The following is a 27,705-nucleotide window of genomic DNA, read 5'->3' as shown; positions in this document are numbered from 1 at the left end:
ATTACAAGTAGCATTATGCTTTTCATAAAGAAATACTTTACCACAAGCGAGATCTTTCCCATTTCTCAAACACTACAACACTTTACTCTGCAGCTGGAAAATTTTTTTTTCTGGTTCTTTTATTAGCTTATTCATAAACAGAAGGATTTGTGAGTAGATTGCACTACCTGTTTGTAACACAGCAATTTAGGTTAGCACAGAATGGGGATTTCCAAATAACACCAAGTTTATAACAAAAATTCTTAAAGTTATCTTTAAAGATGGACTTAAGACCCACAGCATTTGGCCTTTTTTTTCCCAGATGTCCCTTTTCGGGTATAAATGAAATCTCCACAACATGGTCTCTAGTCCTCTGTTCCCCTGTTCCTTGTCTTCCCCAGAAGTGACTAAAATTGCTGTTTCCTAAAAAACACTGTCCAGAGTTTTCTTGTGTATAAAGTAACAAAGGAACAATCTTTGTTGCTCAAAAATAGGTAATATCTTCTGTGTATTGACCACAGGATACCCAAAGAAGAGAAAACCAAATCTGCAATCCTTACTGCTCAGTTTGCACTTCGACACATTTCATAGTTTTCCCACAATAAGCACCAAGGCATAAGTAATCCCACTTGTAGTTCCAAACACTGGATTTAGGTAGAATAAGGCAATGAGGGGGGAAGAAAAAAAAAAGGTGAGATGGAAGAAGTCGGAAGAATACATTGCTTCAAGGCTCCATGCTATAATTATTCTTAAAGTAGCCCTGGCACATACCATGTATTTTTCTTTTGCAATAACAACCTCATTTCCTTCATTTTCCTGCACTGATTCTTCTCTTGACATACTGGGCTGTTCCTCCATCTCCTCATCATTATCATCTTCAAGCACATCTTCCAAGGTTCTGTCCCATAGGATAGTAGCTCTTTTCCTTGGGATTGGCATTCTAGTGACATTAAGCAGTGATGATTCTCCTGCCAATTTCTGGCCAAATGACTGATCTTGGGGAAGAATAGATGTGTCCATAACTAAAACCTACCCAAAAAAAAAAAAAAAATCAAGGACAAAAAGTTATTGGTACTTTTTAAAGCTCCAGTGGCACTTTAAAGACCTGTTGCATTCTCTTATAGGTCTTCTGAGCAGAGCACTCTCCCTTCTTACCTATTCTCTGCTCAGAGTCACTACTTAGATCAGTTTCCAGCTAGAGTACAGAGTTGTCACATTATAGCCTAACCCTTCTTTGGATCCCAGGAACACCCAGTTTCACTAACTGGATAACCTACAAGAGGCAGCAACAGATTGTGTAATGGACAAACACCATCCCACAAAATCTATTTCTTTCACAGCTCTATAACCACTACAGCCTGCTCCTTCTGGTATTGCACTTAACCTGCCCAAATTCCAAAGGAATGGGCTTAACTGTCAACAAAACTTTCCCATGGCTTCCATTAAAGCTACACGATTGATCCTCTACACTTACATCTTCCAACTTTGCCAAAGTTACATCACTGCACTTACTCCTACTGACTCTGCTTCCACCTTCCCACTGAAGCCTCTGAACATAAAGATGACCTTTCACACTCTTTGGTGCTCAATCTATTTTATCGGTACTTTAGATGAGCAATAGTCCAAGTTAAGACAGCAGTAGCATATGGGACAGCTAGAAGTGAGAGCATGTATCTGCAGAAGAAATTTACCCAGATCTCAGGAAAATTCTTCCAAATATAGTAAGTTTCTTATTAGGCTGGATGTTTCATAGGAGTTACAGATTTTCAGTAGATGCTTCCACCCCCACACTCCAAAGGAAAAAAGTACCAATAAAGTCTTTTTAAAAGCTGTAGGAGATAAAGCTCAATCCAGAGTAATTAAAAATATAACTGCAGTACAAGACAAAAAAAAATCTAATAACTAAATTCATATTCCTAAAAAGGAGAGAACCTGCTCTTTAAAGCAAATCAAAAAGTTACTGATAAACAAGATAAACTACAACACACTTACTTTTTGTGCAATGGCTGAGAACTTTAGTACATTGAGTGTTTCCTCATATGCTGATGCACATTTGCTGATGTTTACTATCATGTACACCTTCCCCTTTCCACTGAAAAATCCTTGAAGGAAATGAGTTAACTTACTTTCCCGAAAGGGTATGTGCTGCTGCAACCTTTAAAAGGCAAAAGAACAGATGATCCGAAATTGAGTAAATTCCAGTCAGTGTAAGAATTATCCAGCCTGAAGACTTGAAAGTTTCACTCTTACTATGGCATTAGTGACAAAGGTGTTTTAAATACAAATTTTAAATTTATATTTATTGCAAAGCTTGATAAGCCAAGCTCAAAACAAGGAAGTAAACTCACTAACATCTATGATAGCACGTTTAAACGATGTTATAATTTCAGTGATTTAATTAAAAAGCAAAACAAGTTTAAAGATAATTTTTGTTCATCAACAAGACTCCAGTATAGATGTCAGAAATCTATACATTTTCTACCAAAAATGTGTTACTATTGTATATTTTAAACAATAGCTTTTAAACATTGTAGGCAATACCTAAAAACCACAACCAATTGGCAATTCATAGGACTTACTTTGACTGCTGACAGTTCTTGAGCGCATTGATACATTTGCCTAGAGTCAGGAGAGAGGTATTTATATTTCCACTCTCTTTCAATCTGTCACCCTCATTGCGTGTCTTGGTATATCTTTCAGAACCAGCCAGATCACACAATGACAATCTGAAAGCAGACAAGGCAAATCAGTGAATTTACTTTAAAGATGCACTAATCATCTGCTTTTAAAAATGATCACCTTTCCTCATCCTTCTCAAGTTTGCTTGCCTAATAAAATTTCCTGCCATTTTCTGCTAAATATTTGCCCAACATGCTTCCTATTCCACCCCACCCACCACCTCTTCATCTTCTTCCTTCTGGGCACTTGCATAGTTCAGGAGTAAAGAAGCAGGAGAACCTTGCGGAGGAGTAAAGAAGTCTGGCAGAACCTTGTGCAGAGCAGAGGTGACAAGACACAACAGCACTGACACCTGATGGCTTGAGGGACAGGGCCAAGTACTGTATGAGGGTGGAAGTGGGGAGCCACCATACATGCAGGAGGTGCTGCCCGTGAGCACTGGATGCAGTACCAACACATCAACATGGAAGCTGACAACTGCATCACAAGAGACAGACTGTTCTGAACTTACTCATTGACTCGGGTCACCCTTGGTATTCCTGAATCTTCAATTTTTAGTAGTTTAACTGTGAATATGCTGTGACTAAAAGGAGAAATTGAAATCAGCAGAGAAGTGATAAAGTAGATCAATACTTTCAAAGTATTCTTATCCTCTACAACTTCTGTTCAAAATGCTGTTTGATCTGTCAATACATCTAAGCATACACAATCAGACAAAAACTTTTAAAGAGATGTTTATGTAACATGTATTTTGATTTTTACTGAGATATTTAGATAAGTATTTGAAAAAATACTGTGAGCTTTAGTACACATCCACCCTACTCAAGAATTGAATCCCTTTGACTTAAGCCATTGTGCCATACACTGCTAAAGGACACCAAACCTGAACTTAGAAATGTAGACCCTGTTAAAGCCTCTTCCCTTCCTAGAAACCATAAGCTATGTTTTAGTTTCTCCTTCCTCCCACCCATCATCCTATGCCCAGTGCTATTCAAAATGTTTCTTACCTTCTGCTGGAACAATTATTTAGTTTTGTGCTTGCAATACTCTGGTGTTTCAACCCCAGTTTTAGAAGTCTAAAAGCTTCTTTAGAGTCAGAAATCTGAATCCACTGCAGATCTTCAGGAAGAACAAAAGTGGTTTTTTTAGGTAACATTGCCAAAATAAGTATTATGTGGATAATGTGTGCACAGCAAGGACACTACATTTACTTGAGGCATAGAAACATTTTACAGCATCTGCTTTAGGCAGAAGTTGCAATGACAAATCAATTCAAAATGCCTCCTTCTCATAGGAAAGGAAGGGCAAGTACATCACATCATTTCATCATTCTATTAGCACGTTAAATATGTTCCATTCAAATTACGTGAGCAATCTTAGCCTGAGCACAGACAAGTCAAAAAAGTAAGGTCTAATACGAGTAGAAATCCCTATACTCATATTCAGCAAGGCAGAACTCTACCTTCTAAATCCTAAAATAAAGAACAGCTTCTTCAATTTCTACCACAGTTGAGGGAGGGAAAGGTAGGAAAGGGAAGCCATATGGATATCTTCCAGGACCATCAACTTAATTGAAAAAAATCAGAAGAATTTTGCCAGCAATATGATGACAACATGTCTAAAGTCTGCTTCTCTACAGAGAATACTGAAAAAATCTCAGAAACAAAAACCTAGAAAACTGTTGAGCCAATTATAAATACCATTAAGAACTGCTGACCTCTTTTTTAAGAAAATGTAAAAAAGCAAACCCCTAAAAATTTGTCATTTGTTTCCAATATTTCTCCCATTTCAAAGAAATATCAAGGCAGTGGAGTGCAGAGGCTTTTAACAGTTCCAGTCCAGAGAAAAGACAAAACAGTAATAAAAGCAGGGATGTAGAGTGTAATAATTTTGCTATTGAGTTTTCTAATCTAAACATCATTACATGTAGACCAACTTTTCAAATTATATTTGGCAATTTGCAAGGTATTCTATTCACCTTTTACAAAAGAACATCCCTTGATGTCTTGAGCAAGGCGCAGTGTTTTTCTTTTCTTGTCATTTGATATAGGAATCAGTAGATCGTAAAAACATTCATTGTAAATCTCAAAAAATGAAACCCAGACAGAAAACTTGATGTAATTTCTTGCAGTTGTGATAGATTGTTCCAAGTCTTTTGAGACATCTTCCAAGTCTGCCAAGTACAAAATATTACAAACCAATATAAACCTAGTAAAGTGAGTTTCATTAAAAAATTAATAAGTATAAATTGATATAACAAACCTTCTAAAAAACACTCAAAATCTAAAATCCATTAAAAAATTCATTTAAGTTCCCACCCCAGATATTTCTTAAATATCTGGAACTCATATGCTTAACTTACATATTTTCAAGAGACACCTACTCGACTGCTTCCTTCTCCATTTTTAAATTCTATCAACCACATAAAGCTTGGTTAGAATTAGTCAAATCCCTTCAACATCTTTAAACTAAACTGACAAGACACTCCATTTTGACTTTTTAAAGTAAGCCTAATATTTAGGTAGTTTTTTAAATGCTAGAATGAAGTTTATATAATTACATAGAGGTACTCTAAAAACCTGTCAGGGTACCACTAGGACCCACAGCATAAGTGGTACTACTTTATTTGCTAGAACTTCAGCTCATTTAATGCCTGTTCAGATATTCTTTAACCATTTTGTCCTTGTGTTTTCTGCCCAGATTATTTGCTCACTATCCCATTCACAGGCATATAAAATTGACAAGAAATAATTTTATTAGCATATACCAGAAGTCAGTTCTTGACCTTAAGAAGCCTTATTTGCCAGCTTTAACTGCAAAACTTTTATATAAAACATACCCTTAGAATCCACAGGTGCTTTGTCCCTATTGACAATCTGGTGGTCTACCTGCAAAAGAAAACAAACTTTAAAATACATTGCTGAGAGTACAAGTTATATCTAACTGCTCTGTTGAATCACTAGATGGGAATACAGCATGGGTGCAATATGCCAATGGAAAGACCCTGGTTGCACACCAGGTCTAGTGCACCTGTACACTGCTATTGACAGGGCCCTGCTTAGCTCACACTCACCCCTGCCCATTCCCTCACATCAGGATATAGCATTCCAGCTTGCTGACTTGGAAACAGTCTAGCCACAGAAAACAAGAGGGGTAGGAACCCCTCACATAAGCAGGGTGATTTAAGAGGATGATTTCAGGACTCCAGCTGCAGCTTAAACATTAGTCTTAACCTTGTAAGTCCAGGGGAATCTGAATTATTTTACTAATGGTATTTTGCCAATATTGGATTTCCTATTTTTCCAGCTTACTTGGCTAACCCTTGGAAATAAGAGATAAATGTCATTCACTTAAAAACTGAAATGAGCAACTTGCTGCTCCATGATATATTTGAAATAAATGATAGACTTGAAATAAAGCCGAGGTTTTACTAAGAATTTTCTTTTGCTACTATAAAAAAAGTAAATTTAATAACTATAGCTAGAGTTTTGGAGCTTCATACATACACTCCCTTCCCAGACTTGGTTTTGCTTTTTTTAGTTAGGTTTTTTCAGACATAAACCTGCAAGTTGAAGTGCCTAGAGAAATGAAATCCATTTACTGAAATAAGTATGCTTAAGAGAGCTAACATGAAATAAAACCCAGGTATGGCTTGGTTCAAGTTTCTTTAGTATTCTATCAAGGGTATATTTCATAATATATTTTTTAAATAAACATTTTAGGTATTAGGCTTTACACATATAAAAACCCATAAAAACCTCTGCTGCAGCAGATGAAAAACCTACAAATTTGCTGGCAAAGTTAAGTGTCATTCTTACTAGAAGGTGGATTCAAACACACGTGAAAGGTTTTGCTGAAGTCCCTTCTGAAGGCTGACAGAACTAGATTTAGCCTACTCCTGTGCTTCTGAAGTGAAGTCACAGAATTTTGCTGCCACCTACCTTCCACACTGAAGCCCAGTCAACCACTAGATAAAAACCAAAACAACAGACACATACATTCTTCTTTCCTTTCAACACTAGCTATAACTTAGCATACCACAAGGGAAATTTTTAATTCTCTTTGTAAAAAAAAAAAAAAAAAAAGTACCTTTCTAGTTCCAAATACTCATATATGCTCAGTTTTATTTCACATTATTCCACTCATTTACGAATTAGAAGACACCAAGAAAAAGGTATAGTGATACAAAGTAAAAATTCCCCTAAATGTAATCGGACTAAACAGCTTTAGAATTTCAGTTAGCTCCTAAAACCGGAGTGTATTTCTGGACTGCTCAACAGCAAACTATAAGAAAAAAGCAGAAACCCATCTTTAATTCAAACTGTTAAGTCCACTAGCTTTATAGCTCGGCTGCTTCAAACAGATTTTTACTTCATTTAAGGATATTTGGCCAACTAAAAGGGCAACAACCTCAAAACTATTAATTTCTTCCAAGTATCCCGAAAGACAGTATGTTCTTTAAAGGATCAGAGCTACTAGCACTCCCACAGATAATAATTGAATGTAAATAGTCTACAATATAATAATAGAGGATAAATTATCAAGTGTCCAAACTACAACAAAAAAAAGCTTAGTTTACGTGCCCATGAAGTATTGAGCCACAAGACAAAAATTCCCAGGAACAGGGATCATCAGCTCTATTGCTCACTTTACTGCTAATCTGAATGGTTGGCTGCCAGCAAATAGACACATCCATGGTTAAATACAGCCAGTCTCTTCCCACTGCAAATGAAGAACATGGAGCATATTCTCATCAATATAGATGCATGTACTCCTCAATATAGAAAGTACTACTCTACCTCTTTTATTAGACGAAGTAATGAATTTTTAATAGCAGTTTCTTCTTTCACTTGGTTTTCAGTCAGCTTTATATAATCTCTACACCTATAGGGTTTGAGATCCATTGCTGTGTACAGCTTTCCTTGAATACTTTTAAACAGCATATCCATAGTCCTTGGCAGAATACCAACATCATCTTCTGTCCCTGAAAGAACATACAAAAGAAAAATCCAGTTATTGCAAGTTATAGATATAAATGAGGACAGAAAGATAATATAAATCTCAAGGCATACACAAAGTGTTTGAAGACAACTTACAGCATGAAGCAGTGGAATTTTCTTTGTATTCTCAAGGTAACAAAAATACTATTAGAGAGTTTTGAAAAGTATTTGGCTTTCAGTAAGAGTTCATGCACTATATCAGTAATGGGTATCACATAAAAGAAAAATTACTGGAGTATTTTGCATAAGCTTAGTCTTAGGGAAAAAAAAAACCCACAAACACCCATAACCAACAGACATTTGATAAAGACTTGCAATTTTTCAACTGTATTTCATAAATTGCCTTCACTTTCTCAAGGAAGTAATCTTGAAATAAAACTCATGAATGATCTCTTAGCTGCAGTCCTGTATTAACTCCACAGAACCTCCAAAACAGTTTCTAGAAGCCTTGCAAAGACTCGCTCTTTTCCCTGTCCCAGACCCTTTTCTCTGAATATACTACTTTTGTACCTAAAAGACAAGGAGTTGAATAAAAGCTTCAGTACACACTTGGTCTTTCTGTATACAAATGCAAGCTTAAAAAGGGTTCACTTACATTTGATTTCTAAACCAGAAAAAATGCAAGTGTGGAAGAAGAACTACTGTTCTGTCTCAGGCTGATAATTTCTCCTGCTTTTGAGCCAGATGGAATAGCCCTAGCTGCATCACATAAAATTTGGTTGGTACTCAGACCCCTAGCTATTAGCCAAATACCACATTAAACTCCAGTACTCTTGCATTTCATTTGTTTCTCCTCATCTTCTAATAATTTTTTTGCTTATTGCAATGCCAGTTGTAATTCAACCTAACACAAAGGTTGTGTTAGGAACAAAGGAATAGTCACTGGTGAATGAGGAAAAGTCCTAAAAACCTGCTTCATCCTTCACTTAGGTCCTTTGCCACTGACTAAATATAGGTTCTCATGTAATATTAAAGTTTAAAAACAGAAGAGTAAATCCTGGTACCCAGTAGGCAACATTCCACCCTGCCAAATTTTATCAAAGTACTAAAAATATAATACCATTAAAAAGCTTCTGGTCTAAAAAGTGTCAATCAAAAATTCTTGAAACCACATACAATACACCCCAAACTAGTTGAGCATAGGGGACTGTATACATGAGCAACTGTTGGGGTTCTGTGATTTACCTTCATTTATTAGGAGAGAAAAGAACATCCCATTCTTGCCCCACACAAATGATAACTTAAAAGTATTGGCAGTCTTTAATTACAATCCAATTAACAGAAGACTGCTTAGAAAAAAACGCCACTTCAGTGAAGATCAGTTTCAAGTGACACACAACTCATTGTTGTTCTACTATTTCTTTGTATAAAATAACTGGTATTGCATCCAGATCTGCCATTTCATTATAGGAGAAACTGTTTCAATGTGAATCAAATCACCTCATTTGTTAAAATACTTTGAAAAATAGCTGAAGAATGACATCTTCTGACCAGAAAGGATATGGAGCTTTAACAGAACAGAAATAGTGCACCAGGACACAAGGCTTCCTAGGATATTGTTAAGCTTGGGAACTCAAGCCAAGACAGAAATAAATGAAAATAATCAAATGCATTTCACATTTATTCTCTGCCTATAATAATTGAAACACTCAAATATTATTCATTTGTGCATATAACCTTTATAAGAATAATAAAACTCCAGAAAATGCTAGTCCGGTGTAGAGTGACCTACAGTTTTCAAAATCTGTTATGTAGAATATGCATTTTTTCCAACTTCCCCTCCTCCCTGGGGTATGAGATACATTAAAAAAAAATTAAAAGATCACACATACATAGTTTAAATTATAGAGCCTTACAAAGTAATATGACTATGTGTTTAGCTTAAATCAGGGAGTGACTGTCTGTTGGCAGTTAAATTTTTTATGGAAGGAGACTTTCGAGATTATTAGGGAACCAAATGGATAGAGACTACATTTCAAAGGAAGGAAAAAGTTATCATGTTTCTGCTAGAAGTAATCTTTACCAAAAAAAAAAAAAGTGCTTGCAAGAAGAACTCATTTCTACTTTTACCTTGGAAAGTGTAAGTTTTCCCAGCATTTGTTACACCATATGTAAAAACTAGACGATTATATCCATCTAGGAAATCTTGCACTGGTTGCTTCATGGTACCCTCAAAGAATTCTTCTTGGGTTGTTTCAGGTCCAAATACCTGGGTATTACCAAGAAATAGTTAAAATTTGAGCAATTATTAGAGACTTTTAAAGACCCTTAAATTCTGTTAGTTTACAATCTTAAAGACTATAAGTTAGAAAATAGTCAGCTTGGTATTCAATAATGTAAGTTAAAACAACCTGTACAAGAAATAATTTACAAACATTTAAAGACAACTCATTTACTTGTGAAAAAGTGAACTTCTGTAACATTGGTCCTGAAGTTTTTTCACTTAGTCGACTCAAATAGTGTTGGGGGGGCTTCAGTACAATATTTGTTGAGTCTTCAAGTGAAACACAGTCCTATTAAAAGGAAATAATGAATACAGCATGAACAGACTATAAAGAGCTCAACTTACAGGAAAAACAGACAAAAAAAAACCCCGCAAAACAGATTTTAAGTATTTTTAAACTAAATGTCACACCTGTGATCCATTTTCTCTTTCCAATGATGTAAATGGTCTGATACGCAGGCAAACTTGTATGTGTCCCTTAGACTCCAAACTGCTCCTCTTAAAAAAAAAAAAAAAACACCAAACAACCCAATTAGAAATTTGATTATTTTCTTGATATGAAATGAAACATGAAACCAGTTTTATGGGATCAGGCTGTTTTGAACAGACTTATTGGATAACACGGGAATCAAAACTACTTCACTAGATCAGCTTTGAAAAGTGCTTCAGCCCCCGCAGAAGCTTGCTGTGGCAAATTAATCTTGCAGCACATTTATGTAAACACTGCATTCAGGCCAGCAAAAACATTCTATAAACTGGCAATCAGCCTCATTCACAGAAAAGTGATGTGCCCAATAAGGCATCAACACACTGCCACTCAACTTTGTCTCAATCCTATGCATCTCTTTCAAACTAAAAAAAACAAAGAAGCTTTTACATCTTCTAGATAAAATTCTGGCTATTCCAACATATGAAAGGATTAGGCTTATATTTTAAAAAATATATGTCCCAACAGTAAAGTTTTCTTACCTGGCTGGTGTCTGAGCCTGAAGAAACCAAAGAAAATTCAGAGGAGAGATCTGTTTTAATATCTTCCACACTTACTGGTCCTGCTCTTGGAGATGGCTCAATGCTAGCAATATAGGATGGTCTGTAGAACTTCTCATTATCCAAAATCGCTTCCATCCTACAAGATGAAATAAAATTATTTTGTGCTCTCTAATCATATAACATATAATATAGTTTATATATATAATATACATTGCCATACCTAGGCTACAGCAGAGCAAATAAATTGTTTTACTAAATACTAATGGAGAACATGCAGTGTTCATTAAAGGAATGGGCAGAGTAGGATTGGTACAAAACTCTTTTGATCAGGAAGAGTGTTGGTTTCCTGCCTATAATGCAGTCCCATTTCAATTTCCCCCAGCATAAAACCTGAGAAATGTCAAAACAAAACAATGTCAAAACATGTAAGGGCTCAGTCTTCCTATGTAGGCTGTAAAAGCCAGATACAACTTTAAGCAGTTAGACAAACACCACTAGGCTGCAAATAAGATAAAGCTATACATAAACTAAGCACCAATGTTTACTTTCGAATCTAATGTTTCTTCTAATCTAATTTATTTTTGGCCTAGCAGCTGTATGAAAACCAGCAAAAACTTGGCCTGAAATATCATCATGGCTTGAACAAAGACTAACCTGTGAATAAGCTACAGTAGGAAAGAAACATACCTGTACTATCACGATCTGGAAGTCTTAGTCAGCAGCTACACAAAGGCACACTGCAAAACTCTTACCACTCCTTTACAGGAAACATATTTATTAGATGACTAGCATCTTAATTGCTTTAAATCTAGGCTTCAAGTGTGATTTGTCAAGATTTTGCCCTCATTCTGTATATTTTTCCTTAAGAAGAACAAGACAAACGTTAAGCTGTGCACACAAAGCCAGAACTATAGGTGTGTGCACAGCCCAGCGCTCGGAACAGCGAGGTTCAAGCCCTCACAGGCTGCCAAGCCCAAGGTGCAGACTGTTTATCTGCCCCCACGTTGAGCCACACAGCCCCGTAAATACTGCAGGCACTTACATGTGAACAACTGCATTGCCCAGCTGCAGGCACTAAAAGGTACTCGTGTCCCGGGGTGGGTTACTGTAAGCCTGCTAACCGTGGCAATAGGATTTAGAGCTGCAGACCCCCTCAAAGAAGGGGATCCCCAGAAGCCACACAGCAAAGCATGGCCACAGCTCACACACGGCCCGTGGTGCCGCCAGGCAGCACAACAAAAGGTAGAAAGAGCTCCAAACCACACAGTTAAGGCTTGCAGCTTACATAACAGCTAAAGCAACAGCCCTAACACCTAAAAAAAACCCACATTAAATAAAATATTCTCTACAAGTATCGATCTTTCACTTCCAGGCTTTGCGCTATTTGCCTGTTCTCACGGGACACAACTGCACGGCTTTGGCAGCAGCACAGCCCCGGGCGGGAGTTACCCTGCAGGCCCCACCGAAAACTGCCCACACGCCACAGCCCCTCCCGCGTAACCGGGAGAGCGGCAGGGTGAGCGGCCTCCGCAGAGATCACCCACGCCGCCTCACGGCTCCACGATCCCCGCTTCACAACCACCGTGACCTCTCTGCCGGCGAAGGTCCCCGGTCCCGGCCCCGGTCCCCGCTCACCCTCCGGCCCCGGTCCGGCCCCGCTCACCCCCCGGCCCCGGCTCCGGCCGCTGCTGAGCTCGCTCCGGCCGCGGCTTCTTTTCGAATCCGACCAATGGCAGCGCACGGGGCCGCGCGGCCTCCTGGGAGGACAGCGCTACCGCGGCGCAGGGCTCGATGGGAAGTGTAGTCCCGGCAGGCGGGCCCGCCTGTCCCGGTTTGGCCCAGGGCGGCGGCCGCGCCCCGCTGGGCCGGAGCGCCCGGGACGGCTCTGCCGCAGCCGCGGGGCCGCCGCCACACGGGGCCGCCAGCGCCCGGCCCCGCAGCGACAGCCGGAGCTCGGCGGCCGCGGGAAGGCGCCCTGGCCCCGCCAAGGCCTGCCCTGACTGCGTGTGGTGCCCGGACTTGGCCTCTCTCAGGTGCGGCAGGAGGACGAGTGTAAGTCGGAGCTTGCCGGAGCTGTGGGCGATCGCAGCCTCCTCTGCCTGTTGATAAACAGGGCAATCATTGCTTGCAGGTGGTGAGAGGGGAGAGGCCAGTGACCTGCTCGATGCCTCGTACAGAGCAGGGACCAGCTGAATCGGGAAACTCCCGCTTTGAGATCGGGATGTGCTTATGCGTTGCCCTGGCTTCCAGTCCTGACAAGTGGCAGCTGTGGAAGACACTTGCATGGTACCTTTGTTTAAAAACTTCCCCACGCAGAAATTGTTGCTGAGTGCCAGGTTTGCATGATGGGCATTTAATTTCTTAATCTGCAATGAGATAAATTCTTTGGCTTTATTTTCAAAACAATGTTGTAATGCAAATGAGATCATCGGTTTCTGGAATGTCAGGGTATGGAAATATACAGAACTTGGTAACAAAAATCAGCATGAGTTTCTCTTTAGAATCAGACAGAAATTCTTTCAACCTTAATAAGAAATGTCTGCCAGTTTTGAATTGAAATAAAAGGACAAATAACTTGAAAGTAGTCAGTATCTGCCAAAATTAAATGTTTGTTTTTCATTTGAAGAAAAGACTGCCAGCAAAAGCAAGTAATTCAGCAAAGGAGTAATTCTACACAGATTTTGTATCAGCTGCTTTCATGAGGCTGTCTTTAACATTAAATCCTATCTTTCTTTAAACAGAGGCTGTGTCATATCAGTAAAAGGGATATATTAAAAGATTTCAGTTTGTTTGTAGACCACATTGTAGGTGTTGGTCTCTTTTAACAGCAGAAAACGATGCAATGTTGAATTTGAAATTGTTTGCTAGCAAAACTGAAAAGTTCTTGAAATCATGCTGTAAAACTCCAGCTAATGTTTTAAAAATTATGTTGGTTTCCATCTTAGATAGAATACAAACTACTGAAGTTACCTAATACCAGAACACCTTTTTCATGTCAAGAGAGGACTAAGAATGCCTCTGAAAATATGGGAAGAAATTAGCTCCTGGGAGAAAACATGAAAGTTGCTGTATTTTACTTGTCGGAAAGGAAAACTGAGGATCTGGGAATATTTTGCAAGGTATGTTCCTAAAAACATTGGGTCTGTGACCTGCAGAACATTATTCTTGCTAAGTCAGGGCATCACAAAGCTCTTTGTACAGGCAATATTTTGATTTGTTTTAATTTTGGATTTCTGAAGCTGTTTTTATGATACTGCATGTGCTGTTATAAGTTAAACTAGAATCTCATTAGGATACTGAAAGGGCAAACTAAACCACAACCTGACGTGTGTTCCCAGCCTCACGCAAACCATGGTAAAGAAAACATTAGGTCAGCATAACCAATCCAGCCTGCTTTGGAGTGGGAGATGGTGAAACTCCATCTATGTAAATAAGCTTTATGGCTTTCTACCAAAATGTTCTTCTTAAAATGGTTTGTGCAAGGACGCCAGTTGCAACAAAAATACCTGCTGCTAAAACAGCATTCAGTAACTCATTCACCCCTGAAATTTGATTATGTTTCTTTTCAAATTCTTTACAACTTTTATAGCACGTTTGGCACTCACAAGAGGAAAAGATTTTTATAAAGGACTTGTTAGAAACTTATGTTCCTTATATTTGAAACAAGATTCAAAAGTTGTGGATATTCTACTCGTGACAGTGAGATGATGCCCTATGAGACAGCACATCTCAGCTTGCTTTTACATTGCTGTCAGAAGTAATGAGAGACACAGCACTTCCCAGCATCCTTCAGCACACCTGAGTAGCAGCCAAACCAGAGGTGGCTTCAGTTTCTTTGTACTCCACTCACCTTCCTCAGGGAATTAACCAAGTGAGTTTTCTCTCATCACTCTTGATTCTGCTGTGCTTCCCCATGCCCTGACAGTGCTGCCTTTCATCCTGGGTGCAAGCCAAGTCTTTCTGCAGGGCTCATTTGGAGCTGACTGGCAAGAGCACTCCTGTTCCTTGTCACAGAGATACCTTGGAAGAAAGTGGCGCATTGTGTAACCCTCCTGTTAGTCTGCCAGCCCTTTTGAATTCCTGTCTTTCAGAGCAGTACATGTAATTTATCCTGTTACTTGCACAGTCTGGTGGATGCATTTCACACTTCCTTTAATTTGATCCTGTACCCTCATTGCCCCACTCCCATCAGTTGCCTTCAGGCTTCTAATGCACATACAGCTGATTTTTGGAACTCCTAACATTGCAGGCTGTTGATTTACTTTTTTTTTTCTTTAGCAATTTAGGTATATTTCCCTTTATCATCTATTTTAAGCAATGAGCTACTTCTTTAGTCTCATGGAAGGCTTTGCCCCAGGGGACAGGTGGCTTTGGGACAGGGAGATCTCTGGTGCTGGACTTAAGAAGAGCAGTTGGCAGAGGCATCAGACCCCCCCTCTCTGGGGGAGGCAGGAGCTTTCTGTCCTCAGTCTGCAAATACTGCTGCTGTTTTATAGCCCGTGTTGCTAACTCTAATCGTGGGGTTTCAGGTGAGGTAGGAGGAAACCTTCTGGAAAGAACTCACAGATGGTTATGAGGCTTTTCCTTTGAGGTGCTCTAGGAATATAAAATACTGCTTGGAAAATTAATCATAGGCTCACTGCAAAAAGGGGCCTTCAGGGGCATATTCAAACATGAGAGAGCCGCTCAGGAGCCTGGAAAGGAAGGAAGGATCATGGATGGGCAGATGGAGGCACTTCTAACACCTGGGGCTGGACTTAGGCCTTAATGCTTGTCCTCTGGACACTGCCATGCTTGTGCTTCTCACAGATGCAGTGAGGCCACCTGGTCCCATGCTGGTGTTTTATGTAATGAAAATGTGCTACATGTGCTCAGCATACCATTTTTAAATCTTCAAAGTTTCACATAAAAATCTGTGCATGGCAAACAGAGTATTACTCCTTCAGCAAGAGCTATGTTGTCTTAGATAGGAGGACATTTGAAATATATTTTCTGAGATTTTCACTTTGCATAATTAAAGACTTCGTCTTTGGAAAGTGCAGTTGAGACAAGAAAAGCTATTGCTGTGTCTTCCTGTTTCTCCCCCCCACATTCTGGAATTCCTTCTGTCCCTCTTTGAATTATTGCGTAATTCTCTGATGAACTAAAGAGATCATTTCAGCTGTAACCAACCTCTAAATCTTGTAATTAAGCCAAAACTTTTGAGTTATTCTCTGTAATGCTTTAATACAAATAATCACTGCTTTGAAGGTCAGATCTTGCATTTTGAAATTGGAACCTTATAATTCTCACAAATGGTACGAACTGTTTTCACATTGTGACACAGGTATTTGTCCTGTAAATGTGTCAGCTGTTTTTTCTAGCAGTAGTCATATGGTGAAATGGTGTTGTTAGTTTTTATGTGTATAAGATGTGTGTATTCAATAGAAAACTATTGTTAATATAATAATATGTAATAATAAATAAGAATATAATTAATAAAATATAAAGTCAACAATTTTATTCTGTGTATTTTTATGAGAAAAGATGACTACTCTTAAATTGTGTGCTGTGTGATTTTTAGGAGCAAGTGTCCATAGATGGATTTTCCATAGCTAAATATAGTCAGTGGGGCATTTGTTGTGCCCCAGTAAATGAGCACCAGCCCAGCTAAACCAGTTGTGGGTCACAACCCTTTGTGTTGTGATCATGCTGAGTCCTGTAAATGAGGCATTTTTGAGTTACTGGTAATGACATGATTAGAAATGTTGACAGAGAATCCACAAGCAGGAAGACTGATGTTTGGTATTGAATAGTTGGTTAATATTCTTTCCTCCTAGTCAGCATTATACTAATACCTCAGGACATACTCTTAGAAATGGCTCTACAGGTGGAATATTAAATTGAATACTGTACTTAGTGTAAATCAGGATGAACTTTGGCACTGTTGTCCCATATCTGGATCTTGCATCTTAGTTTTCCTGTGGATTTCAAGTTCTTATAACCTTTTGTCATAAAAAATCAGTTGTATTGTTGATACAGAAGGTACAGTCCAGAAACACTTGCTAGTTCAGGAAGTTTTTTTTTAAGGTATGTTCCTTATATTTCATTAAGAGTATTTGAAATGTGCATCCAACTTTTATTTGGTTTCTTGAAATGCCTCCTGCTTTTTTTTTCCCTTTTTTTATTATTTCTAAAGCTGTGCCTAAGTTCTACAAAGCTTTGCATAATGTCTTTTTACCTTCCAGGTCTGAACCCAGGTATGTTGCTGCTTTTTTGTATACATGATGTTAACTATTTTATTTGCAGACAGTGTGCTTGCTCCAGGTTAAGAGCACACCTCCAGTGTGCTGGAGGTGCATTCCAAGTCTTATTAGTAAAACTTTATTTCTCCCCATGTGTTATTGATTCTTTTTCAATCATCTGCCGAGCTGTATAAATACCAACAAGGGTTACTATAATTTGACGGTAAAATCTAAGGGTTGGCTTTTCCTAAAATGAAACATATGTTTGAGTTTTATTTCAATTGACGTTTCAGAAATTTTACTTCGCTTCCAAGATGCTTGTGGAAATTCTTCATGGTGTAAGAAATTCAAGCTTTAATCCTTAGTATTATTTTTTGAAGAATATTGCTAGGTGGGGTTTTTTGGGTTTTTTTGTTTTTGTTTTTGTTTTTGGTTTTTTTTTGTAGTTCTGTGTAAAATGCAGGCTCTAAATAGCTGTCTAATGGTCCCAGAACCTTCAGAATAGCCCTAGCAAATTTTACCAAAGACATTCTGTTAAAAGTTACATTCTCAATTGTTACTCTGTCATCTTACTAAAAGCTTAACAAGATAAATAAATTGGAACATGAATTCAATACTTATCTGGAGTAATGCAATTCTGAAATAGGAAAACTGGCCAAGATACCACTAAATATATGTCAGATACATAGCTTTTAGGTGAAGAAGCTGAAAGAATTCCAGTAAAGAAATACATACAAACATCTGTATGTTCTCTGTAGAAGCCAGAGGACTAGACCTCAGAATTATAAGGTGCCTCATAAAGAAGTGGATCAAGAGCAAGACATGTACTGCTCAAATAACCTGGGCTAAATCCAAGGAGCAGGCTCTGTTATAGTGTAGTATTACTCATCTTGCTGGCTCTGACACACAAGACAGAGTTTATTTTATTCTTGCCAAATGTCAAACATCTGTCTTGATCTCAGGAATTAGTGCCATTCCCTGACATTATATACCTTTCCTTGGAATGTCACCCTGGCTTTGGGCACTCAGCTGCTCTAACTCAGGTGAAGATGTGATTAGAGTGGGAAAGTCACACCACTGACCTTGAGATGTTTTAACTTGGGCTTCCTGTACAGCCTGTCCTGAGAAACACTCAGAATGGATTCAGGCCTATGTTAGATTCTTGTTCTGGAAGTGCACTTAAACTACATGGTACAGCTAAGTTATGTAATTGTATCCCAAATTACCCTTTGGAGGTGTTCTGGTTTGAAAGCAAAACCAGTAAGAAACTCCAAGTCAGAAATACAATTTACTGGGAAAAGGGAAAAAACCAAAAATACATGCAATGATACAAAAGGAAGACCACTGACAAAGTCAGACTACAACCTGACACCCCTCTGACCAGCATGCTGGTAGCAGCCCAAATTGGAGTGGCTGCAGCCCTCTTGGAATAGTAGATGTGGTTGCTGTGTCTTCTCAGAAACCTGTGGAAAGGCTGCCTCTCTGTCTAGAAATCCCCGGTTTTATCCAGGTGGGAATGCCTAGCTCCTCCCCCCTGGGCGGAGCAGCTCACAATGGGCTGATGTTATTCTGAGTCACCGGGTGTGTCCTTCATCACCTGTTAAACAGAACTGGCACCTGAGAGTGTTATCTCTGAGTCATGTGGCAAGACATTGATGGGCCTATTAACAGGAGATAAGGAAAACTGCCCAGAGGCAGCTCCTACTCGGATGGTAATAGGAAACTTCTTGGTGCTCCAATCTTGGACAGGAGGAGCCTTGCTTTCTTCCCTAGCCTCTTAGCTTAGATATCAAAATGAATGTCTAGTTGTGGGTAACAGTTTTGTCTAGTTTTGGTTATCCTACAGTATGATAAAAGGGCAAGACATTGAGAACATTGAGAAAACCGATTTCTTAATCAGTGACATACCTTTAAAGGACTGGAAAATAATGATTCTTTGACAATAGCAAATGGCCAGGGCTTACATTTTACTGTACTACCAGCTGGGCATTGGCCATCCTGGAGGAAAAACAAACAGAAAGCACAGAGCTTAATACATGCTAGACAACTAGCCTGCATAAAACAAAAACACAGTCCTGAATAGAAGAGCCTGCATTTGTACCATGCAACTGGACTGCAGTGCTCCTTGCAGCCCTTGCAGAGAAACAGAGTCTTCACTCAAAGTGGACCAGCAGATGAAAGGCTATGAAAACTCATGAAGTCTCAGTTCTTCTCAAAGGGTGGATTAATGAGCAGTATAATTTTTTTTTGACACATTCTAATGCCATTATTTTTAGCCAAATTGTCTAGTAGATCACGTGGCCAAACAGGTGCTGGGGCAGCAGAAGAGCAGGCAGAAATGCTGGTGGGACAGGAGGGCAGGGCTGCTTCTCTTGTGTTAGGCGGTGTTGGAAAGTCTGAACTGTTTGTAAAGTTGCATGTTTGGCAATTCTTCAGCAAGGACTCGAATGTGCAGGTGCCTGCCTGGATTGCAGCCTTTGAGCATATCCAGACTTGCAGAGTTAGAAGAGTGTTTCCAAAGGTAGTTTAACATCTTGTTCTCAGTTTGATGCTGCCCTGCCTGATGTTGTCACAACGTGCTGCAGTAAAGGATAAGCAGAATTTTGAAATGGGTCGGGCTTCCTTACTGAAACTTTGTGCTCACAGCTGAAATCTGAAGAAATGGAAAGGTTGAGTGCTACTAAGTACTGGCTGATCTGACCATCAGTAGTCAGAATAAACCCTGTTTTGCAAAAATTGAGAGGTAAATGGTGATATTCCATTGTTGCCAATTCACTTTTGTGCGTCTGAATTTTCCTGTCATGTTTAAACATATTATAGGATCTGACTTCAGTTTCAGTCAGGTGCTTTGTACTGTCCTGCCAAGTACTGTCATACTGCCTCACTTCATTGTGTATGTGGATCACTGAAGAACACACATGCATTTAAAAATTACTGTGAGATCCTTCTGTGTGAAAGGCATTATAAAAAGGAGATAATTACTTCAACATTTGATCCAGATATTCTATATAAAGCACATTTTGGCATTATAAAAAGAACCAAAACTTTTAAAAATCTGGGTGGAAGAGAGGAATCCTTTTTATTTTTAAGGATAACATTAGTATAAAATTCAAAATGAGTCATACTCTAACTTATTTCTAACTTGGTGACTCATGCTCTTGCAAACTAATTATCCAAGACAAGTGACTCAGAAATAGATGCTATAGTTTTATGGCTATTGCTGTTACAACTAAACATGAGGCATGATTTTGGGTGTATAAAAATGTAGCTATATCCTGCAAGCTATGCCATAGTGCTGGTTGAGGGTGTATTACATATGCAGATTTCTTCCATCTGATGTGCTTTTTTTCCTTTTGAGGTAGGATGGTGTTGCCAGATTCTGGGTATCTGAAGCAGCCATGAACACCAAGAATCTCAGAAGTATATTTGGACAAGGAAAATTTAATCTGGTATAAATTTCTTTTCATCCAGGAATGGGTAAAGCCTCATCACAGGAGCATTTATCTGATTAAACTTTTCACTTCAGATTCTTTATAAATAGTTTGATGAATATTATTGATGAATATTATTGATTGAGAATATTGATCTGGAGATGATGGGAAGATTCCTGCCATATTTCCTTGGGATTAATATACTACCAGGCTGTTAGCTGTAATCCTCTCTCTGTTTTGTTTCTTTTTCTTTCCATGCCCTCCCTGCTCCTCCTCGGCTGCAGCTGTAAAGTACTAGCACAATGCAGGTCTGATCTGATGAAACTACACCTAATGCCAATGCCTGCCAATGATGGGAAGAGAGCCCAGACTATAAACTTGGGATTTCTGGCCTCTTAATAGGCAAGTCTTTTGCTAGTCTTTCCCTTTCCCCACCATCAGTTCCCTTAGTTTCTGTTCTTCCTCTGTATTATTAACTCATATTGAAGTTCAGTGTTACTGTTTCCTGGGAACTCAGTTTCATTTGGGTGTACATACAGTCTAAAGAAGTCACATGTTACCTCCATGGTGGGAGTTCATCCTGCAACAAAAATGGAAACCAGTTTTGTTTTAATAGTTCTGAATGATTTTCAGCTGAAGCAATGAAAAGGAAAGTCAGGCATATTTTAGTGCAAAGCTCATGTTTCTCAACTATGATTTTTAAATTGAGTAAATTTAAGTTTATAGTAACATTTGAAATTAATCATAATTATTGCAGATACCTATACAGCCTTATTCTCAGAAAGCAGGCTATTAGAATAGCTGAAATGATTCCTGTAGCGAGACAGGAGAAATGTCTTCAGCAAGCTGCACTGAATAGTAGTTTGTATTCTCTTTCTTTTGTTGTGTTGTAAGTATAGCGGACAACAGATGAAATAATTATTGACGCAGAGAATAACACAAATCATGTCAAACAGGGACTTCAAACACCGTGCTTTGAGGTCAATTACCTGTGTGCCTGGAACTTTGATCACACTGGTAATGGCCAGATGACATAACTTGGGTGGATGTACATGCAAAGATAAATAGGCAGCTTTTCACTGAATTTTCAAGCAGAACAAGAAATGTCAGTGAAGTGAAAACGTGTGTTTCTAATATGCTCAAGGAATTTCAACAAAGGAAGCTAATACTGATGAATTAATTTGCTGAAACTGCAAGCAAGGGAGTTTGTTTGGTATTCAAACTTAAATGGATCCTGTTTCCAATAAGCAGCATGAAGGGGGAGCATTTCCAGGGCACTACCATGCCCAATGGAAGACGGCTTGTTCTCTGCCTGATGAAATGTAAGTTTGACTGCTAATCAGCCTGCATAATGCACTGCCAGATTAATAGCCAATTTTCCTGACAATGCAGCTTCCCAGTTCAGTTCTGGGGAACTGAAGCTGTTTCCTAATTTCTTTTTTAAAGAAAATTAAGATATTCCTCTGTTTTTCAAATAGAAGACTTTCAGATTTCCATTTCAGCACTGACACTGCCTAGGCAAAAGAGTTAAAAATCTGAGAATGACTCTGGAATTCTGCTATTAAATTTTTCAGTTGAGGGGCATGGACATTCAAATTTCTGGTTTGGGCCAAACTTATCCAAATATAGCTTTCATTTTGGAAGTGAGAACTGTCTGCAAGTCCTTTCTCAGCTCTCTTGCTACTTGGAGCATTTAAGGATAAATTTGTCATTTGTAGCATAGCTCCTTCCTACACAAGACTGGATTACAAAGGTATTTTTAAAAATATTAGCATTTGTGTATTATTGTCTCTGATTTCAACTTAAACTCGCAAGGACATAATAATGTTTTTTTTTTAGCCTAAACATCTTTGGTTTATCTGTCTGAAAGCACATATTCTACTAAATTTTTAGCTCCAGATGAGTTGTGTTATTTGGACTTAAATGCTGTACTTAAATGTTCTTTCAGACATAATGCTTCCTTGCTACTAGAGAAATACTAAAGGTGTGGTGTGTTTCCATTTTACACTAATTCCCATCCCTGGGCTAGTTTAGAAGAAGGAAAATTAAACCTCTGTGTCCTTTCTAGGCTCTGATGGAACTGTGTGTTCCCTCCTGAGTTAGAGGAGTAGGCCAGTTTTATCTGCATTGGAGGTATGTGTGTGCAGTTAGAATAGTTTAAAGAGATGCCTTTTTTATTTCTTCAAACACAGGCAATCTGATTCCCTCTGATTACCTGTTGTTACCTGATTAATTTTCATTAATATACATGGAAATTTTCTGTCAGCATTTAAGCTCTGGGAGTACAGGGCAATGCAAGTAAAAAGTCTCTTGTGCAGCTGTTGATAGGAGAACCAGTTTCTCTTCCTCTTTAGATGTGGCAGTGCTGAATAAGGATGAGGTAGTCTTTCGTACTTGGCAGCCATTCATTATTTCAAAGTGCTTGTTTTGAAACTATCACTTACCTCCTGATTGCATTGTGAAGGACCACATGAAAATGCTGAGTTGAAAAGAAAGTGAAGACATTCAGCTGAGCAAAACCAGTATGTACACATACATGAGGGTAATTGTCTGTGGGGAACAGTCAGGAGCAAAGGCCATTGTTTTCTCTACTAAGTGCTTTGCCACTTGTTGCAATAATTTATTTTTTTTATAATGATGAACATTATTTCTCAATCAGTGGGTTGTGAACTTGCGTGTTGTCCAATCACATTTTGTATATTTAAGTTTGATAGTTTAAGATAAGCAGCAGTACACTGAGCCAAATACTTGGGTACAAGGTAGACTTTATGGGGCAAAGGAGAATGCATTGGAAATTAGTTTTTTAGCTTTTTTACATACCTAAGAGTCCATTACATGTTTGTTTTCTTCCAAAAAAAAGTTCTCTGCAGAATAGAAACTGTGGTATGGGAAAAAAAATTATTCACCTCCAACAGCTGCTTTATTTTCACTAAGAAATAATGAAGGACCCTAAATGCTACTCATGTTGGGAATTTTATTTGAAATGTCAGAACTAAGGCACTTACATTTTCTGTTTCCTGTAAAAGAAGAGCACCAACAGCTCTTTAACTACCAGGGATCAGTTAAAGTTGGAGAGAGTAAGTGTGAACTAAGTTATAATTATCCAATTGGACATAGAAATAGAGGTATTGGCAGGGAAGGCTTTAGAGAGAAGGTTATCACTGCTTTGTGACTGCTGCGTGCTTTTTTTCAGTTGGGATGAAAGACAGCAACCACAATCCCTAATCTCATCTCAGAACTGCCAGAGGAGAACTGTAGAAACTACTTGGACTGCTGCAAAGTCTGGCCACAAGGATGGGCAAGATGGTAAGACCAGCCTATACCTATGTACTCTTCTGACCCTTATTCCCTAGTCTTGGCTGTTGTTAGATCTGTAAGTCGTCTGTTACACAGGCAGATAGTGATTGGAGAAGGGGGAACAGAGGAGGGAGTTACATTAGATGTTAGGAAGAAATTCTCTACTCAGAGGATAGTGGGGCACTGGAAAAGGTTGTTCGAACGAGTTGTGGGTACCCCATTCCTGGGAGCGTTCAAGCAAGATTGGATGGGGCCCTGGGCAACCTGATCTGGTGGGTGGTGTCCCTCTATGTGGCAGGGGTTTGGAACTACATGGTGGTTAAGGTCACTTCCACCCCAAACAATTTTGTGTCCTAGTCCAGACAGGATCCAGGTAGCATTCATGCTGCCTTGCCTGGCCACTGAGCTTGGCACTTGGGCTAGGAGATCTATCTATTTGTCATCAATAAAGAGAAAGAGCATTCTTCCTCAGGGCTGTTCAGACTGCCAAAGCAACATTCCAGCTTGAGCAGAGTGCCTTTTTCTGTGTTTCTCACCTTTGATGAAAGACAGGGGGAGATGAGCTTTCCCTCTATGCAGGGCTTTTCTTCATAACACCAACAGGTGTTCTTTAAGTGCCACAGAAGGCATAATTGAAAGAAGCCTAATAGGTGGGTGAAAAGGGAAGGAAGGAGTGGATGGTCTCAATATCATCTTTCTTGGCCTCAATCTGACAAAGATTTAGGCATATGAGTAAATTTATGCCATTCATTTCCTCTGTCATTTGCAGTCAGTTTCCCCTCTCTGATGCATTAGTGTTTGGGGGAAGCAGAATTCTCATGTGAGCTAGCTGTTGTCATAGTAAGACTTCCTTAGCTTTCCTGAGTCACACCAATAATTCCAGAGGTCCTTATGTCCATGTTTAAGTACTCTGACATTGCACTTTCCAGATAAGAATTTTACACAGTTTTAGGATTGTTTTGTCCCATTTGATTTACACATCTATCACTTGTCATTATATAGTTATGTTAGACTGCTGGTCTTCTAGCCCTGCAATTTATGAGAAAAATAATTTGAAAAAATATGTGTCTACAAAAGGTCCTGCATACACCAAAACAGTATGGGTTTTTTTCCAGTTCTGAAGAGAAGTTGAGAAGAAATGCCAGACTTTCAGACTTGGCACTTTCTATTTGATATGTGCAATATGTGAATATACCTAAACCAAATCAACAGTATCTTTTTTTTTTTGTGTGAGGAATGTTCTAAATAGTTAGTTTATTCTGCTTTACTGTATTTGCTTTATTTCAAAGAGGAAAAATTGAATAAGAACTAGTATACTGGCCTGCAGTATAGAAACAGGATAAACATGGAAATAATTTGTATATAAATATAAACAGGAATGGCAAAGTGCCAGCAACTGCTTGAATAGAAATCCTAAGGCAGCTGTAGCAGAAGTCTCTTTCCTTACATTCTTTGCATTGCATAAAACAGTCTATGTAGTTTGAGAAGGTTTGTGCATGTGTCTTGTTACCACTTCTCTCCAAAATATGACCAAACCTTTATAGCTGGTTAGCTTTGAATTAGATAACATCATTGGTGCTCTGTAAGATCTTTTCTTGGTTGGTTTTTTTTTTTGATAACAGATTTACATGTGGACTGCACCTGTTTGATACTTGTTTTAGCTTAGCCTTAGGCCATAGATATAGGAGTCCCATGGAATGAAGGAGGGAGATACAACGCTCAGAGGTTCCTAAAAAATTTCAGGCCAGGCTGCCTGAAGATAATATGCCTGAAAGGGTGGTGTGTTTGTTTGTTTGTTTGCTTTTTCCAGTTCCATTGGTTTAGAAACTGTAACACCTGGAGCACAGCACTTCTGATCCATGGCAAAGTATCCTAACTGCAAGGGAGTCAGTAATTTGCTGAAACTGACAGAGTTGGAGAATTACACACTGCCCTCTGTGTTTATAAACAAATAAAAAGGTGGGAGAAAGCTGAGTGTCTGAAGCACGGGTAGATATGGAATAATCCATGAAGTGTTGGCTGTGCAAATGTGTAATATACAGTGAATCAGTATAGCAGACTTGTTCAGTGATCTAAGGTCATTTGTATCTTGGATTGTTGAGCATATAATGTGTTTGTAGTCCTTTTCCCAGCTGATTGCTGGCTTACAGTGAGATATATAGAAAATATTTTAAAATATAAACTAGGAGCTTCCACCTGCTTCAGCTGAAGAAGACAAATATGGAGTAAATGTTAATTGTGCAAGAACTGAAATCATCCTTGACTTTGTCAATATTGCACCTAGATTCTATTTAGATTGTCTTACAAGTTTAACTGAAAACTGATCTGGCAAACAGGGTCTGTATAGAAAGCTAGGGTAAAAGGAAAACTTTACTTTAGTTGCACCAGGGTGTTAGAAACTTCACTTGTAATACATGCCATGACTTCATTGACAGACTTTGTATGTTCCAGTCCACTTCTATCTGTGGCACAATTGTGCAAAATTAACAGCAAAATGTTAGGGAAATACTTAATTAGAAATAAAGGATTGGAAGGAACTTCAGAAAGGTGCCTTCTCCTTGTTTCAAGTCTGGATTGGTTCTACGTAAACTGTTACCATTTGTCCACAGATATGTAGCTTCTCCTAAAAACTTGCCACCAATGAACAGTCAAGTCTTCCAGTTCAGTCTAATCCTTGTCTAAGTTCATGCTAGGAAATGTTTGCCGCCAGTGTAAAGTGAATTTCCCTTCCTGCAGTTGCAACTTACGAATTTTCTTATTTCTCAACAACAGTGATGATTTCCTTTGCTGCTACCTGTTCCTTTGCTGCTACCCCTTGAAATCTTTCATTTCACAGACTAAAACTTGATGTTTTCATTTAATTCTGTTTATTATTCCAAAAGTTTCTTAGAAGCCTGAAAGTGGACACAATACTTGAGTACAGTATTCCAGTGAGTCAGTGGAAGGACTATTCTTCTAGCAGAAGAAAATTTAAGTGTGTGATTAAAGGTGCTCTTGCTTTTGTTGGAGTAAAGTAAAAAGTTGCCACCTTTCAGCTGAGATACAGTAACTGATCGTGTGTCAGCTCCCAGCAAATGCAGAGATAAGCAGGTTTGATCTCCTGTTCCATATTGTGCTGGCTGTATGTGCAGTCAGTTTCTGTGAGAAGGGACAACTGTTACCAGCTGGGGACAGTAGCAGCAAGTATTCCTCATGCCCTAAGAGGTTAGACTTGACAATTTCATGAAGTGTACCCAGCCAGCTGCCTAGATCTGCTGTCAAATGACATGAAGGTCTGTGCCAGTCCAGGCAGCAGCCTCTGCTTTTTAGTTTAAACATAATCCGATAAGTTAGGGACTTCTCAAGGAATTCCACAGTTTTGGAAGCACTAAGCCCTCATGTAGCAGTAAATGTTACCCTCTTCAGGGCAATCGCTTTGGGGCTGTTAATTACCTGTGCTTATGCATAAGAATATTAAGAAAATTCTAAGTATTTAAATCATCTCCAGAATATTACTTGCAAGCTTTTAGGAAGAAAATTTTACTTTGTTCTCAAAAACTCTTTCTTCATTTTCCCCAACTTGGTGTGCATGTTTTTCTGTTGCTTGCTCCCAGTTACCTAAACATAATGTTCTGGTCCCAGCCAAGAAGTGGAGAGAATGCCAGATTACCTCCCATGAAGCAGTTTCTTAATGCAGTATTCCTTTTTGGAGGCACTTATATAGTTCTGAATTCTTGATATGTGTTTTACCATGGAGGCCCCATGTCCTCAACTAATTCTAGGTGTAAGAAGGAGCCACTATGAGATGTGTTTTTACTTTAAGGACAGCCATGCATATCGTGACTGGCAGTTTGTATAAAGAAATGACCTTCATGTACAAACCAAAATTCAATTACTGCTTC

General features: G+C 38.8%; 2 protein-coding genes across 4 annotated transcripts in view; one reads left to right on the top strand and one right to left on the bottom strand.

Moving 5' to 3' along the window:
* The window catches only part of KIF20B (kinesin family member 20B), a 34,183-nt gene extending 21,485 nt beyond the window's left edge, over positions 1–12,698 (bottom strand). For 2 of the 3 annotated variants that reach the window (XM_030276053.4, XM_030276054.4), the window contains exons 1-13: positions 12,536–12,698; positions 10,852–11,008; positions 10,294–10,380; positions 10,055–10,171; positions 9,729–9,867; positions 7,458–7,642; positions 5,498–5,546; positions 4,637–4,831; positions 3,666–3,777; positions 3,170–3,241; positions 2,559–2,705; positions 1,972–2,134; positions 751–1,008 (exon numbers count right to left, since the gene is read on the bottom strand). In XM_030276053.4, the coding sequence (XP_030131913.4) occupies positions 751–1,008; positions 1,972–2,134; positions 2,559–2,705; positions 3,170–3,241; positions 3,666–3,777; positions 4,637–4,831; positions 5,498–5,546; positions 7,458–7,642; positions 9,729–9,867; positions 10,055–10,171; positions 10,294–10,380; positions 10,852–11,007 (1,680 nt within the window). In that variant the 5' untranslated portion in view covers position 11,008; positions 12,536–12,698. Of the gene's footprint in view, positions 1–750; positions 1,009–1,971; positions 2,135–2,558; positions 2,706–3,169; positions 3,242–3,665; positions 3,778–4,636; positions 4,832–5,497; positions 5,547–7,457; positions 7,643–9,728; positions 9,868–10,054; positions 10,172–10,293; positions 10,381–10,851; positions 11,009–12,507 lie in introns of all 3 variants that reach the window. The other variant, XM_072931097.1, reaches the window with a different exon arrangement.
* Positions 12,699–13,836: 1,138 nt separating this feature from the next.
* The window catches only part of PANK1 (pantothenate kinase 1), a 40,656-nt gene continuing 26,787 nt past the window's right edge, over positions 13,837–27,705 (top strand). The window contains exons 1-3 of the mRNA XM_072931104.1: positions 13,837–13,991; positions 20,812–20,929; positions 23,721–23,833. The gene's annotated coding sequence lies outside the window, so the exon portion shown is untranslated. The remainder of the gene's footprint in view (positions 13,992–20,811; positions 20,930–23,720; positions 23,834–27,705) is intronic.

This window comes from Taeniopygia guttata, chromosome 6 (genome assembly GCF_048771995.1).
Source record: "Taeniopygia guttata chromosome 6, bTaeGut7.mat, whole genome shotgun sequence".
NCBI lineage: Eukaryota > Metazoa > Chordata > Aves > Passeriformes > Estrildidae > Taeniopygia > Taeniopygia guttata.
The sequence above is the reverse complement of the archived record's forward strand: the minus strand, read 5'-3'. Positions and strand labels throughout refer to the sequence as shown.